Genomic DNA, 15,087 nt, shown 5'->3' with positions numbered 1-15,087 from the left:
CTGCCAACTGGAGAAAGCCCGCCCAGCAGCAAGGAAGACGCGGCACAGTCAACGATAAATAAAATTTAAAAAAGAAGACAGCTTTTCTGAGTAAGGTCTCATAAAGACAGAATCTTATTGTTTCTTAGGCAGAGTACATTTAAGGCAAAGAAACTCTGCCTTCTTAATAGAGAGGAAAAACCAAATTCTAATTTTGTACCAGTGTATTTTTGATGTTAAAACTCATTTTAGGGACATCCCTTGTAGTTCAGTGGCTGAGACTCCACACTCCCAATGCCGGGCGGCCCAGGTTCGATTCCTGGTCAGGGAACTAGATTCCCACATGCAACAACTAAAGGCCCTGCATGCTGCAACAAAGATCAAAAGTCCCACGTGCCACAACAGACCTGGCATTGTGAAATAAATAACTAAATACTGAAGACAGCCTGAGCCTATTTGATTAGCAAACCCAGACCAAGAAAGTTGCATATTTACTTCCAATATTGACAATTCTGAAAATATGCCTGTTTTTATTCACACCAACAAACTTAAGCTAGCTTTTACTTATCAACCATTATTCCAGATCACATGAACTGGAAAAACACGTGAGTTAGTTTCTATATTTCTGAGAGTATACTTAATTTATACATGCTTAATTTTATTTTAAGCCAACTAAATAGCGCTCCTTACAAATTAATTTTGGCAACACCATCTGAAGGCAGAAAAATATCACACACCTGTAACATACACACGTGAAAGTGAAAGTGATGTCGCTCAGTTGTGTCCGACTCTCTTCGACCCAGCCCACCAGGCTTCTCTGTCCATGGGATTTTCCAGGCAAGTGTACTGGAGTGGGTTGCCATTTCCTTCTCCAGGGGATCTTCCTGACTCAGGCATCGAACCCAGGTCTCCTGCATTGCAGGCAGATGCTTTACCCTCTGAGCCACCAGGGATGCCCAAATAGACACACATAATATGCAGGCAGACATAAAGATCTTATAGCTTTTCTTTTAAAAAAACTTTAGCCATGTCCCAGGTATAAAACTCAAGTCCAAATTATTTTTTCTGGCAGATGGAATAAATTAATGTTACCTGATCAGATGGTCAGTTTTTCATCAAAAATTTTTTATTCGCCTGTAGTAAGAATCCTTTTAAAGCTGTGGTTTTTTTAAAAAAATTTATCTTTTAGAAACTTCTGCATACCAATTGAAGAATGAATTTAGTTGTCTCTGAAAGGTTTGGAATTCTCTCTTTTATGGGTGCCCCTTTGAAAAATGAAAGTGTTTTTGTGACCCCGTGGACTGTAGCCCACCAGGATCCTCTGTCCATAGTATTTTCCAGGCAAGAACAGAGGAGTGGGTTGCCATTCCCTTATCTGGGGGATCTTCCCAACCCAGGACTGAACCTAGGTCTCCTGCATTGCAGGCAGATTCTTTACCACCTGAGCCACCAGACTGGTACATAAGGAGTTCCCTTTAGGTGAACTTATCTAAAGCAATGTTTCCCCAGGATGGCCATTATAACTCTAAATTCTCTAAAAGTTCACCTATTTTTCCAGAAAGGCACAAGTGCTTGTCCAAAAATTAGGTGAAGCTATCTTGCCTTGGGATTCCCTAAAATGTCTTAATTATGAGGGGCTCTGTTTTCCAGCTGGAGAAGGAAATGGCAACCCACTCCAGTGTTCTTGCCTGGAGAATCCCAGGGACGGGGGAGCCTGGTGAGCTGCCGTCTATGGGGTCGCACAGAGTCGGACACGACTAAAGCGACTTAGCAGCAGCAGCAGCAGCTGTTTTCCAACAGCTGTTTTAAAACATTAGGAATCACACGTTCTCCCTGCTTTTGAACAGGAAGGGTGACTTACCAGGGAATCCAGTCCAGTGGTTAGGACTCCATGTTTTCACTGCTGGGGGCCCGGGTTCAAGCCTTAAGATTCCACAAGCTGCATGGAGCAGCCACCGCCCTCCACCAGCCCCTACAAAAAATAGCAGAAGATATTAATAAAATCCCCATGAGATTAATGTCCTCCTTTGTTAAAAATAGTTCTTTATCTTCCTTCTTCCTGCTGGTTATACAGGCTGCAATGAGTGCTACATGTGTGCAAGCTCCCTCTTCAGAGTTCCGCAAGTCCATTTTTAAAAATGAGATTTGCTTTACATATTTTCAAAGTGATCAGGCATTGTTGCCCTACATGGTGAACATGGGTGTGTTTCTCTGGACACTGTGAATATGAAAGTCAAAGAAAAGACATGGAAAGCCAGACGGCATGGAAGCACAGCTGTTTTCTTAGTGCCTGGGTGTGTGTTTAATGTGTTATTGAGTGGGTAAGTCAGGATCGTGAATGGGAGAGAGGGACTGAGAGAGGGAGTACAGAATCACCGACTTCCTCCCAACTGATTACCTGGTCAGGACTGCCAGCACCTCGGGACACTGCTGCTGGTCTTCCTGTTGCTCTTCTTGAGCAAGCAGGTGCTGGATAAATGCTCTTGGTGACTGTGCTGCAGGAAGCCTTGTGAACAGGAAAAGAAGGCTCTCATTTGTTACTGTCTTGACAGCTAAAAGTGGGCCATGGATGATGATCATATGCCGGAGTCCAGCTCCAGCAGCCAGGGATTCAACCTGAAGAGATGAACGGTGTCGGTGATGAGGCAGCCTCTCAGTTTTCTTGGACTGCCTATTTATTTCAAGTTTAAGATTTTCTTTTATACTTTTACAAAAGCATTAGGTCAGAGGTTTGACATTTTCAGTTCCCCCTCACCCAGATTTATTATGTCCATAAATCATTGTTGCTCTTCAGAGTTCCTGCTTTAGTGATTCTCTTGGAATCAGCCTTACCATCTATTATCTACTTCCTCTAATGTGTCCTATAGTTAACTTCTGATTACATTGTAACTCATGCTACATTCCTCAGTTTACTACTTATCTTCCTAAATCCTGTTTGCCCCTAACGTCCTGAGTTCACTATCTCTTAAAAAGGCTTCTAGCTATAGTGTCTCTAAAAATTCCTAACTTCTATAAGCTATAGTAAAATATGCTAACTTTACAACATTCCTTAAATCTTTAACTTCTAACTATTTTAATTATTTCTAAGCCCTAAATTCAGTAAACTCCTTTGCCATAAACATTTTCCTCACAAATAGGCTTCAGATAGCAATCCCTCCCATGGCCTCAAGCTGCGGCCTATGTGCTCATCCTGGAACACTCTTTTGTAAAAGTCCTTAAACAAATGTCAATAATTAACTTTATGAATTATTCTCTGAGCACAGTTGCAGAAGGCTTTGTGCCTTCTCATGCCCCTCTCAAGAACAATAAGCACCTTAATATTCCTTTTCAGTCAACTCAGCCAAGGAGAGGAAAAAACAAGTCAGAATCATAAGGCCTAACTCCTTCATCCCAGGTCCGTGCCTGCGGAATGAGGAGAGGGGGCTGGGGGCCGTGCCTCCATTTGGTCAGTAATGCCTAACGCGGCTCCCGACAATCATAGATTCAGGAGGAAAGGGGGTGGGCTCAGGGAGGGGCCTCAAAGTCACAGGTGAAACTCTGAGATCCCATCCAAACCCACAAACAAAAGCTAGAACTGGCCTAATGGCATTCCATTCATTAATTCAGCAGATATCAACTGAGCACTGACCAGGTGGCCAGGCCCCAGGGGATCTGTGGGAATACAGCAATGAGCAGATTCCCCTCCGTTTGCCACGAACACGGAGCTCTGTGCTCAAACGGTGGGCATTGAAGGGGCCCGAAAGGAGACCCCCTGCCCTGACTGCTGCACAGACTGCCTGGCTTGCTGCTCAGCCCTGCTCTAAACCGGTTCAGCGGACTCTCTGACTACCCCGCCGCCAAGAGAGAGGGCAGCGGGGTGTCCTCCCACAGCCCAGGCGGGCAGAGAGCCACTGGGCCCCTGTCAGTAGCCAGCTCGGGAGCCTAGCCCAGAGGCAGCTCTGGGTGGGCGGCCGGTGGGCACACTGCAGAGCTAACCCGGCCAGGGCTGGGGTCCCTCAGGGGTCATGGACATCCCCCCTCCTGCCTGTGATGGTCCCACCCCAGGCCCCAGGGGCTGGACAATGGGGCTGGTTCCCCAGGTCAGTTTGGGGGAACGGCAGAGCAGCCTCCCCACCCTCGGGGGTTCTTTTGCCTTGAAGTGAGTCAAAGGGACACTGTCTCAGCACCAGGTCCCCTGAGAGTGGAGCCCAGCCCTGGACAGCTGGGCCGGGTCCGGGGGCCAGGCACGCTGCCCACGGACTGGGCATAGGCGCCCGCTGCACAGCCTCGCGTGGGCACCGCCTCCCCCTCAGAGCGGCGGGGAGGAGAGGGCCGGCCCAGAGCGGCCCTCAGCTCTGCCCCCGCGGCTCTCCCTTCAGATCAGACATGGCTCGGGAGCCCAGGCCCAGCGCTGCCCGGTGGGGCCGGAAGAGGCCATGGGGCACAGCTGCCTCCCGGTGAGTCTGGGGTTGCCTGCTGGGAAGGGAGTCTGACGGCTTATCTGGGGCCCTGGGCTCCCCGGGACAGAAGGAGCACCCCAGGAGGCTCGCTCAGTGTGCTGCCCCAACTGGCCAGACCGCCTGTCCCGTTCGCTGTCTCCCTCGGCCACAGGTTTTGCCCGTAAACTGGGGGGTCAGGAGGTCGGTCCAGCTCACTCCAAGGCCACTTCTAGCTGACATAACCCAGCCCCCTTCCTGCTGGGGGTGCCCTCTCCCCTCGCCTGGACCCAGAGGTTGTGGGTCCTCCAAGCGGAACCTCTCCTGTGAGGCACTCGGGAGCTGTTTCTGGGTATAGATGTTTGGGAAGTAGAAAATGGGAACCTTTCTGGATGAAATCGTCCCTCTTGCTTGCAAAGCCTCAAGGAATTTTAAAGAAACCTTTAAACGTTTTCAGAAAGGCGCTCAGCAGCCTCTGCCAGCCACCATGCCATTTCCACAGATGATAAGGAAGGTGTGTGGGGACCCGTGGGCCCTTGGTCCGCTCCGCGGGCCTCTGTGCTCCGCTCGCCTCTGTGCTCCGCTCCTGGCCTGTCTGCAGACCCCCAGTGGTTTCTGTCTCACGGTAGGGGAGGCAGGAGGCAGTCGGCAGGTGGTCGATGTGAAGTAAAACGCTGTGTAAGCACTTGGTACCCAAGGTTCTGGTTTCTTTTGGGTCTCATCTCCCTCGAAGCGGGACGGCAGGGCTGGGTGGGGGCCCCTGTGAGAAGCTTCTGCACCTCCAGGCTGACCTCGAGAGCGATTAGGCCAAATCTCTCCCTGTCCGCGGCAGCCTGAGGCTCTGGGTTACCTTAGACAGGGTGGACTGCTTTTTTCACTGCGTTTGTTTGGGGCTGATGAGTAGATGCTTACTCATAGGTAACAGACTTTTTGTTGTTGTTAATTAATTTATTTTACTTGGAGGCTAATTACTATTGTGGTGGGTTTTGCCATACATTGACATGAATCAGCCACAGGTGTACCTGTGACCCCCACCCCAAACCCCCCTCCCACCTCCCCCCCATCCCATCCCTCTGGGTCGTCCCAGGGCACTGGCTTTGAGTGCCCTGCTTCCTGCATCGAACTTGGACTGGTCATCGACTTCACACATGGTAATACACAAGTAACATAGATTTTTAAACTTGGGTTTCTCCAGTGATGCAGAACTGCATATATGTTGTGTGGTTTGCCTCCCATCTCGTGTGGGAGACTCTCATCTGGGGGTTGACAGGGTTTTGTAAATATCTGTCTAAAGGGTTGTAACTGGCCCCTTCCCACAGTTCTCTGCCCTGTTTTTTCCATGTGGGCCACTTTGACGCTGGGCTAACCCTTCTTCAGTTCCAGTTGCCTTCTTCTGACTTCATGTCCTTCCAGCCCCTCACCCAGCAGGCTCGGCCTCAGTCCTGTAGGTGCCTGTGGAGGAAGACAGAAGCAATGAAGAAACGCCAGCTCTCCTTCAGGAATGTAGACTTCACTCACGGGTGCCGGGCGCTCAAGGCCTGGGGCAGGGGTGGCCTCTTCAAGACCCATGTGTCCTCAGGGGTCTCCAGTGGGGAGAATGAAGCCCTCGGTGGGGGTGGGGGGGGCGGTCAAACAGCAGACTGTGGGAAAACGTCCAAAGCGGGGTGGGGTCCTGGCAGCGCCCGAGGTGCTGGATGCCTTCTCTGTGAGAACTGGTGAAGTGCAGGTCACGTGCCTTGGGTCTCAAAACGGCACCTGTCAACCTAGAGGGAAAGGTTTGTGGCGGAAGTATTGCCCCATATCCCCTGGCCTTTGGCCCTGAGGTCTGACCTCCATCGTCAGCACCATTCCGATGGTACGTTTTATTTCTCTTTTTGTGGGAAGTGGAAGCCTGCAGACTGTAATCATTAGCCCAGACCAGGGGACAGAAGGGACTGTGGACCCGGGAGGGGCAAGGCTACAAAGCCTAGAGGAAACTGGAGGTGTTGCGGGGGGGGGGGGGGGGGGGGTGGGGGGTGTTGCAAAGCAGGAATGACCCCAGGCCCTCGACCTGCAGCAAGCCCAGGCCTAACCTCTAGCCCCCAAATTCAACCCAACTCTGTCTCAACTCCTGTAGCTCCCAAGTTTGTACTCAACAGTCAGTGAATCACTGTTACTTAGTCATTTTTAGGTATTTTAGAAAGTCATTTTTAAGGGGCGGGGGGAAGGAGGGAGGAAGAAAGGGGTTTAAAAGAAAACAGTCAGCCTTCTGCATTGGCCGGGAATCGAACCCGGGCCTCCCGCGTGGCAGGCGAGAATTCTACCACTGAACCACCAATGCCTCAGCGGAGGCCCTTTTGAACTAACTCGGTAGTCATCTTCCGCCCCGCGCGGTTCCCCTCCCCTGCGCTCCGGAGCGGAGTTGCAGCCCCGTCGGGGGCCCGGACCAGCGAGGAGGTTCCCCGAGGGGCCGCGCTTGGCTGAGACCCGAAAGCCCGAGTTCCGTCCTGGTCCCCGCGGCGCCGGAAGCGGGGCACCCCGCCCTGCCGCGTGCCCCCTTCTCCCCTTTCTCCCAGGAAGGGCCTCCCACCCCTGGGATCAGCGGCGTCCCGAGGCTCCCAGGCCGCCCACCCAGACTTCCTGAGGCCAGAAGGCAAGGCGGGGGCGGCCGGAAACCTCATCCGCCGGCCTATGGGCCTCGCGATGAAGGTGAAGGTCTCCCCCCGAATGTCCCCCGTCTGCCCCAGGGCTCCCACCAACCTCTCCCCTCGTTCCTGGGCGCAGGGCAGGGAAGGTTATTTCAGAAACTTCCCTGACCCCCCTCACAGCCCCCTCCTCCCCACCCCAGCGCCCCGCTTGCTCCAACGGAAACCTCAAGCTGCACTGAAGTTCAGGGGCGGTAGCCCCATGGGATCTTCCTGCCCAGGCCGCGCCCAGCACCCCCCTCGACGCCCACCTCCTCTCACTGCAGCGAAGGTGGCCGGGCCTCCGCCCTCACCATGCCAGTCTGGCTGGCCCTGCATCCCGCCCATTCCCATGCAGGATTAAAGGCTCTTGTAGCCCCTCCACAGCTTTGGGCCCTGACTTAACTCTTCCCTTTCATCCTTTGCCAGACTGAGAGCCACACTAAGATCAGCAGTGCCTGGGTCAGCCAGAGGAGCCCACGGAGGGCCCAGATCTGACTGGCCAGAAGCCTGTGGGCAGTTGCCCCTCCTGCCACCGGGAGCCACCTGCAAGGTTCCCCGTTCAGAGCCCAGCGACAGGGAAGCTGGTTTGCTGGGGTCTCCCAAGGTGACCTTGGTCAAGTGCCTAGGGAGCTCTTCTGGTGAAGAATCCTGAGATTCTAAGGAAAAGCTGCAAACCTGCTTCCCAAAATTAAACTGGGGTCTAGGCACGGACTCTGGCCCCGGGCAGTGATCTTCTCCCTGTTTCTATTACAGCAGCAGCTGCAGCCTGGACTATGAGCTGCACAGGGAAGACGGCCCCTGCAGGTAGGTGGGTCCTGCAGGGCAGGCCTCTGGGCGCAGGGGAGGCTGGTGGCCTGACTCCCTCTGTCCTGTCTCCACAGCGGGTATGAACACCAGGGGGTCCCTCCCCTCCTCCACCGTGTGCCTGTCAGTATCCGGAGGGCCTACCTGGGCCCGGGGGTTAAGGGCCGCTTCAGTCCCCACAGGGCCCCCAGGAAGAGCCAGCTGCCCCCCGAGATAAAGCGTGAGTGAACGGGCACAACCCTCACCAGCAGGGCTAGTGGGGAGCTGGGAGGCCCTTAGAAGGGAGCGTGGGCCTAGAGGTCCCAGCAGCAGTGCCCTCTGCCCCTGCCCCCCAGTCCAGACCGAGGAGCTGCTCTGCCTCAGGGGCGAGCTGAGCCACATCAAGGCCCAGGTGGACCGCCTGCTGGAGCACGTGGAACTCATGGAACAGCGGAGGGACCAGCTTCCAGGTCAGGCCCCCAAGGCTGGGCCCAGGCCACACTCCACAGGCGCCAGGTTTTCCCACTGCTGAAGGTACCCGGGGTCCAGCCTCGGGCTCCCCTTGGCTGCAGGGCTCCTCCTCACCCTCCCCGGGTGCACTCCCCCCATTCCTTCCGGGTGTGACCCCCCGCCCCCCTGCCCACTCAGCAGCTGTCTGGAGCTAGAAGCTTGTCTCACTCAGCTGCTTGTCCTCTCGAGCCCTGGACACCTGAGATCAGTGCTGCGTGTCGAGTGGCCTCTTTTGGGGTTAGCTGGGGCCTTCAGACCTGGCCCGTGACTGGTGACTGTGCTTGTCCAGGGACAGAGGACTGTGAACAGAACAGGGGCTCCAGCAGTCAGGGGTCCTTATGCAGAACCACCGAACCCAGGCAGGAGCCCAGAGGCCCGAGGACCCATCTGGAGGCGGACGGCTCCCAGGAGCACACAGACCTGGAGGCTGCGGTGAGTGGCCTGGCACCTCCCCCACCCTCACCCTCCTTGGTTGGGTCCTTGTTTGTGCAGGAGACCACAGCAGTGGCTGCAGGGAGGCGACTGACTTCTGTCACAGGCAATGTCCGGAAGATAGGGCCCTGTCCTATTTCCCCCCCCTTAATTCCCTTGCATTGTCCTGTGCTCCCCACGGAAGCCAAAGCACACGGGCCTTCCTGGACTGAGAAATCCCAACCTGGACCTGATAATAGCCTTCTGTGCAGCTCCCAAGAGCCCCAGTGTTCCCTACTCTACCACAGCCTCCGCCCCTACTGGTGGCCCCTGAAGTGGGCCAAGCTCCCGCCGTTGTCAGGACCCTCTCAGCAAGGCCGGCTGCTGTAGGGTTAGCAGTAAGGAGCTTCCTTTCTTCCACTTGCCTGTTGGGCCAGGGGACCCTTACTGCTCCCCAAGATGGAATCACCTCTAGGAAAACTGGGCCGAGTGGACAAAATGCCATGTGTCTGGTGCTTCTGGGTTCACGGGTCTCAGGAAGAATCTACAGTAGCACCAAGATGCCAGAGCTGCCAGGAAAGGGAGGCGGGAGTTGGAGGCTGGGAGTTGTTAGCAGATGGCCCCTTCCCAGCCTCACCGCGCTTTGGCCCTCTGTGCTAGGGTCCTGCGTCTGCTTCTCCTACAGGTCAAGAATCAGGCGTCAGACCAGGGCTGTCAGTAGCAGGCTGGAACCCCTCCAGGCGCATCAGCTCCAGGCACGGTCCTTGCCTTGAGCATTTTCTTGAGGGTCTCTCAGCGGCACCCATGCCACCCATTCTGGAGCCAGGGCGATGGAAATGGAGGCGTGGCTCAGCCAGACGGGCCAGGAACCCGGCCTTAGTGCTGCTTTTAGCTTTGGCTCAGAGATTAAAGCATATGCCTGCAATGTAGGAGACCTGGGTTCAATCCCTGGGTTGGGAAGATCCCCTGGAGAAGGCAATGGCACCCCACTCCAGTATTCTTGCCTGGAGAATCCCATGGAAGGAGGAGCCTGGGGGGCTACAGTCCATGGGGTTGCAGAGTCAGACAAGACTGTGCAACTTCATTTTCACTTTAGCTTTGTCCAAATGGCAGTCTAGGTACTGCAGGGAAGCGGGGCGGCCCACAGCTGCCTGGCACCAGTGCACCATCTCATAGAGCCGGGCCCGCTCCTGCAGGCAGAGCTGGACGCTAACCCCCGGGAGCAGCGTCAGCTCTCTTCCCCTCTCAAAGCCCCCGTCCTGTCTGGGCGTCCACAGGGTTACCGTTTTTACCTTGTTTCTATCTTGTTTCTTTTCGCTGTGGTTCTATACATTTCAGATCTGCTTTGGAAATATACGTCACTGGGGGCAAATAAAGTTTGTATTTTTCCCCCTCGTCAGGGGTTCTTGGTGTGGTCCCCAGGCCTCATTCTGGTCTCTCAGCTGCCTCGAGCCAGCCTTTCCTACCCTGAGACACACAAGCTCAGATCACACCAAGCTGGTGCAGGGAGGACCCCAGGCGGCCCTTTCGCCAATTCAGACCTGAGCACAAACCTGCAGGGCTCAGGAGCCACCCTCTGGTCAGACAGGCCCGCTCTGTCTACAGAATGGCCAGAGCCCATCTCCAGCATCCAGAAACTCTCACTCCTGGCATTTCAAGTGCCCTCTCACCAGTGGACCAGCAACACCAGGACACATTAAAGATAATGCTTGTCCCAAGCCCTGAGAACACACTCCCCAGCTCAGAAGAGCCTAACTCGTTAAAGTCAGTACCAAAAACAAGAGAAGAATGTTTCAGATTATAAAAATTGGTTTTGTTTGGGTTCAGATGTACGTGGAAGGCACAGCCCCCTTATCCCCGCTCTCAAAAGCAGCCCAGTTATTCAGGAGGGAGTCCCAGGCTGGCCTGCATAGGGTCCGTCCCTTGCAGGACAACAGCTCGTTTTCCCGATGAGCCCAGCGAAAGTCCTCTCCAATTTAGGAGTCAAGATGCGCTGGCAGGTTTCTTCAACTGGGTCGTGGCTGGGAGTCAGCTCAATTAGAAAAGTTTCTTTAACGAAGCAGTCTGGAAAGAATCGCTCCAACACGGCTATTCTGAGCACACCTCCGCAGATCCTCTCCGATGCTCCCAGTTCTCAGCTCGGCGCACGCCGTCTGCAGGCCGACGGCGCGGGTCCTCGTGGTGGCAGCTGCGGCTTGGTCCTTGGCGTCCGTCGTTGCTCGGGTCTCTGGCTCAGAGGGGCGCGGCGGCACCCCTCCGGCGGGCGGCCCGCACCAAGCACTGCTGAAGAACGGGGTAGAGGCGCTGGCAGCCCTCGAGCCCCAGGCGCACGGCCTCCGCCCAGCTCTCGGTCGGGCCGCCCTCCCCGCTGCCCAGCACCCCGGCCACCTGGTTGAGCACCGGCATGAGCGCCACGGTGAGGCCGGCGGCGGCGCGCTCCTCCTCCAGCAGCGTGGGGTCCAGCAGCCAGGCGGGCGCGGGCGCCGGCGCGCGGCTCAGGCCACAGCCCACCACCAGGTCGTACATCTCGACGCCCGCGTCGGCCAGAGCGAGCGCGGCGGCCGTGAGCGCGGCAGCCAGCGCCGAGCCGCCGTCCTCCAGCAGCAGCGCCGACACCTCCAGCTGCGCGCGCGGGTAGCGGCCCAGGCGCACGGCCGGCTCGAGCGCTTCCTGCAGCGCCAGCGCCAGCTCGCGCTCCTCGCCGCCGCCCGGTGGGGCGCGGCGCCGGCGGCCCGAGAAGGGCGCGCGGCGGAAGTCGCAGAGCAGGCGGCCGCGCAGCGCCGCGGGGGCCTCGCCGCCCGCCCCGGCCGGGCCGCCGCCGCGCTCGCCGCCCTCCGCCGGGCGCGGGCCGGACACGGCGCACAGCACCTTGGTGCCGCCCGCCTCCAGGTAGGCTGAGCCCTTGGCCTGGCTCAGCAGCCCGGCGCGCGCGTACACCGGCCGCAGCCGCGCTGGGTCGCGAGGGGCCGGCTCCTCGCCCTCGCCGGCCGCGTACAGCTGCGGCGGCTGCGACTCCTCGGGCCCGCGGATGCGCCGGTGGTCCCCGGGCATGGCGGCGCTGCTGCCGGCCGGCTCCGCGCGTCAGCCGGGCCCCGTGCGCCGGCGCTTCCGCCCGCCTGCCCGGCCGCGCGAGGGTGCGCGGGAGAGCGGCTGGCGCCACACCGCCCCCTGCCGCCCCGGAGGGGGACGGCGCGCGTAGCGGAGCCCCGGGCCACCGCGAGGACGGCCAGAGCTGGGTGCATGGGTGGATCAGACGGGCCTGCAGAAGCGGGATCTACACCGGCCCCGCTGACCTCTAGCCTTCGCGCCAGCGCAAGCCCAGGGCGTGGGTCTTCTTCCTTTCACTTGTGAAGCTGTAATTGGCCCTGCTCTAGTGACACATCTGTATACGTGTTCCCCCACCGCCTTGCCCAAGAGGTCTCTCTGGTACTGTGCCCTGGCTGGCACAGCTTGTGGAGTGCGTTTGGAACTCTCCCGCGCTGCGGACTGTGTGAGCTCTTTGTATGCCGCACACTCCTCTCCTGGCTTGCCTTTTTGCAGCCAGGGCCTCAGTACCCTTCCTGTTTCTCCTCTTCACCCCCAGGCCTTGTGACTGGTGGTCTCTGCATCTCCTCTCAGCACAAACCTGCTTTTTCTGCTCCAAGTCAGCAGGGCTGAGAATGATTCAGGGCCAGCCCGCTGTACCCAGGGGACTTGAAGTCAGCCAGAGAGGGCACAACTAAGTACTACACACTACAGCTCCCAAACCCAGCTGTCTTCAGATGGGTAAATGGACAGAACCAGGTCAGAGTCTCCATCTTCACCGTCCAAGTTAGGTCCTGAAACCTGGAATGACCTGGCAGTCAAGGTGTAGGAGGAGGCAACTGACGTTCCCTAAAAACCTCCTATACCAAGGAATGTATCCGACCTCACATCCAACTTGTACATCAGGAGAAGGAAAGACATATGAGACTTATAAATGAGAATGTTCTCCCGTAAAAAGCACCAAAAACGAAGCCTCTCTCTGCTGCCAGCAACCCCAGGGACCATCTTCCACTGAATAATTAGTTCTTCTATCACCCTATGCTGTGAGCCATCCCCATAGATGTTTTGACGCAAATCCAGGGACCATTATTCTCAAAGTTCAGGGGTCTGGGGCTGGACTCAGCAAGCACCGCAACCAGAAACCAGGTGGAACCAGCAATTAGTCTACAGACACCCAGGGAAGCATGGGTTATCACACTGGGGACACCTACGGGGAGGAGGGCGAGAGGGGAGGAGTAAAAAAATCACGTGGCAGTATCGTATCAAGTATTGCACATGGTCTTTTTATTCTCTGCAGCAAAAATGATTCCTCCCTTGAGGCCCATAGCACTGAGTCTGCAAAGAACTCTCTATAGACACAAGTGTGATGATGAAAAAGCAATCCTCGGGTAGTAGTTCTACACGGATGGCGCGGATGTGCTCAGGGCAGAAATGTAACGTGGGCGTTGAGTCACAGGCTGGCTCCCAGGTTAAGTTCCTGTTACTGCTGGGTTAGGACAGACGGGACTGTTTAAAGGTCCCAAGATTCAAACGTCCTTGTGGTGGAAGGAGAGCTCCTGGCTGGATGGGTGTGTCTGGGTCGGGGAGGTGGGGGAGATGCCTCCTGGCAGACCTGCCCTTCCCTCTCAGTTCTTCACGTCTCCCAGGCGCAGCTGGGCAAAGGAGGTGGCCAGCTGCAGCGCCTCCTGCAGGCAGCCCACGTTCTTGCCCGTGGCCTGAGCAGACACGTCTTTGCCACCGCCTTTGCCATCCATCAGGCCTGACACCTGCTGCACCCACTCACTGGCCTTCAGGCCCCGGTTGGCTGCATTCTAGAAGACAGGAAGGCGGAGTGGGAGTCAGGACGGAGGATGGGATTGAGGCAGACAAGGAGAGGGCTGGAGCCAGACACCCAGTCCTGCCCCGAAGGGTGCTGCCAGGGCTGAGAGCATACAGCTGGTACCACAGCCAGGGCGATGCGTAAGGAGCAGCAAAGCCAGCACAGTTAAACGTATGCACCAGGGGGAGGGCCTGAGGCTGAGGGGTACTAGGGAGGAGACAAGTGGGCAACAGAACGGCATCTCCAGCAGGCTGCACACACGCACGCACACACACACACACACACACACACACACACACACACACGAGTCTTCGCAAACAACAAGAAAAATCAGGCTTCCTGAGAAGAGCTATAGACATCACCTCCCACAAGCACAGGGCTGCCTGAGCAAGACTGCAGGGCGTTCTGACCTGGGGGACTTGACACAAGCATGTGATCCTGCCGGCCTCGTTATCCACTGTGAAGAGCATGGCGGATGTCTGGGGGGAATGCATCTTAAAGAGCTTCAAGGCTTCGTTCAGGGCCTGTGGGGAGAAGCTGGCATCAGGCCGTGGCACTGGGAAAGGGGACCATGCTCTCCTCAAGTGCAGCGGGTTTGCAGGACTAAGTTCTCGGGGTGCCCCACCCCTCCCCCTGCTAAGAGCAGGTGCTGGTCCCGGAGCCTGGATGGGGGCCCAGCGCAGGGCCCTGCCCACCCGGGCTCAGGATGGCCATCCACCTCCAGGAGCCTAGCTCTCCAGCACCGGCTCCCGCCATGGCTCAGTCCAACTCAGTACCAGAGGGTGGGCCCTCAGGCAGCTCCTCAGCTCAGAGCCACAGGGCGCACACCAGCCCCAGAGGGCTGAGGGGAGCCTGCGGGGAGGAGAGCAGCAGACGGGCACAGGGCAGCGCGGCTTGCCCGGCTTGCCTTGGCCGAGGCGCCGCTCTCCACCTCCAGGATGACCAGGGGCTGGTTGGGGCTGCTGTCGATGAGCTGCTTCGTCTTCTCCAACACCTGCACGGAAGGAAGTCCAGAGAGAGGCCTCAGGTCAGAGGCCCAGACTCCGACCCCGACCGCAGCCTGCAGCGCCTCTGATGGGTGAATCCTCCTCCCGCCCACACTGCCGGGACCCACCCGCTTCTGCACATCGGCTTTGCTAGCCCGGTCTAGGTCATCCATGACCTTCTTCAGAGACTTGAGATTCTCCCGGAATTCATCCTTCTGCCACTGAGGGATGATGGCAGTGGCCAAGGCCTGGAACCAGAATAGGAATACCACTGGGATCTGGATCATCAGGAGCTAGGATGTGAGCCCAGCCCATCCCACCCTTCTGGCTTTGAACACCAAAGTCCCCCAAACAGTATCCAGGAGGAGAAAGTGGAAGTGTTAGTTGCTCAGTCGTGTCTGACTCTTCACGACCCCATGGACTGTAGCCCACCAGGCTCCTCTGTCCACGGGATTCTCCAGGCAAGAGCACTGGAGTGGGTAGCCATGCCCTTC

General features: G+C 56.9%; 2 protein-coding genes and 1 non-coding gene across 7 annotated transcripts in view; all 3 read right to left on the bottom strand.

Moving 5' to 3' along the window:
- Window positions 1-6,643: 6,643 nt before the first annotated feature.
- On the bottom strand, window positions 6,644-6,714 carry TRNAG-GCC (transfer RNA glycine (anticodon GCC)). The gene has a single exon. It is a non-coding gene; the product is annotated as a tRNA-Gly (tRNA).
- Window positions 6,715-10,555: 3,841 nt separating this feature from the next.
- EXOSC6 (exosome component 6) lies at window positions 10,556-11,879 on the bottom strand. Its single transcript, XM_061386708.1, has one exon. The coding sequence runs from the start codon at window positions 11,813-11,815 to the stop codon at window positions 10,997-10,999; it is 819 nt and encodes a 272-aa protein (XP_061242692.1). The 5' UTR covers window positions 11,816-11,879; the 3' UTR covers window positions 10,556-10,996.
- Window positions 11,880-13,050: 1,171 nt separating this feature from the next.
- AARS1 (alanyl-tRNA synthetase 1) overlaps window positions 13,051-15,087 on the bottom strand; it is a 60,457-nt gene continuing 58,420 nt past the window's right edge. For all 5 annotated transcript variants that reach the window (XM_061386699.1, XM_061386700.1, XM_061386698.1 and 2 more), the window contains 4 exons: window positions 14,722-14,841; window positions 14,515-14,601; window positions 14,018-14,131; window positions 13,051-13,599 (listed from right to left, as the gene is read on the bottom strand). In XM_061386699.1, coding sequence (XP_061242683.1) covers window positions 13,414-13,599; window positions 14,018-14,131; window positions 14,515-14,601; window positions 14,722-14,841 — 507 coding nt within the window. In that variant the 3' untranslated portion in view covers window positions 13,051-13,413. The remainder of the gene's footprint in view (window positions 13,600-14,017; window positions 14,132-14,514; window positions 14,602-14,721; window positions 14,842-15,087) is intronic.

The sequence above is a fragment of the Bos javanicus genome, chromosome 18 (genome assembly GCF_032452875.1).
Source record: "Bos javanicus breed banteng chromosome 18, ARS-OSU_banteng_1.0, whole genome shotgun sequence".
NCBI classification, from domain to species: Eukaryota; Metazoa; Chordata; class Mammalia; order Artiodactyla; family Bovidae; genus Bos; species Bos javanicus.
This window is presented reverse-complemented; position numbering and strand designations above follow the sequence as displayed.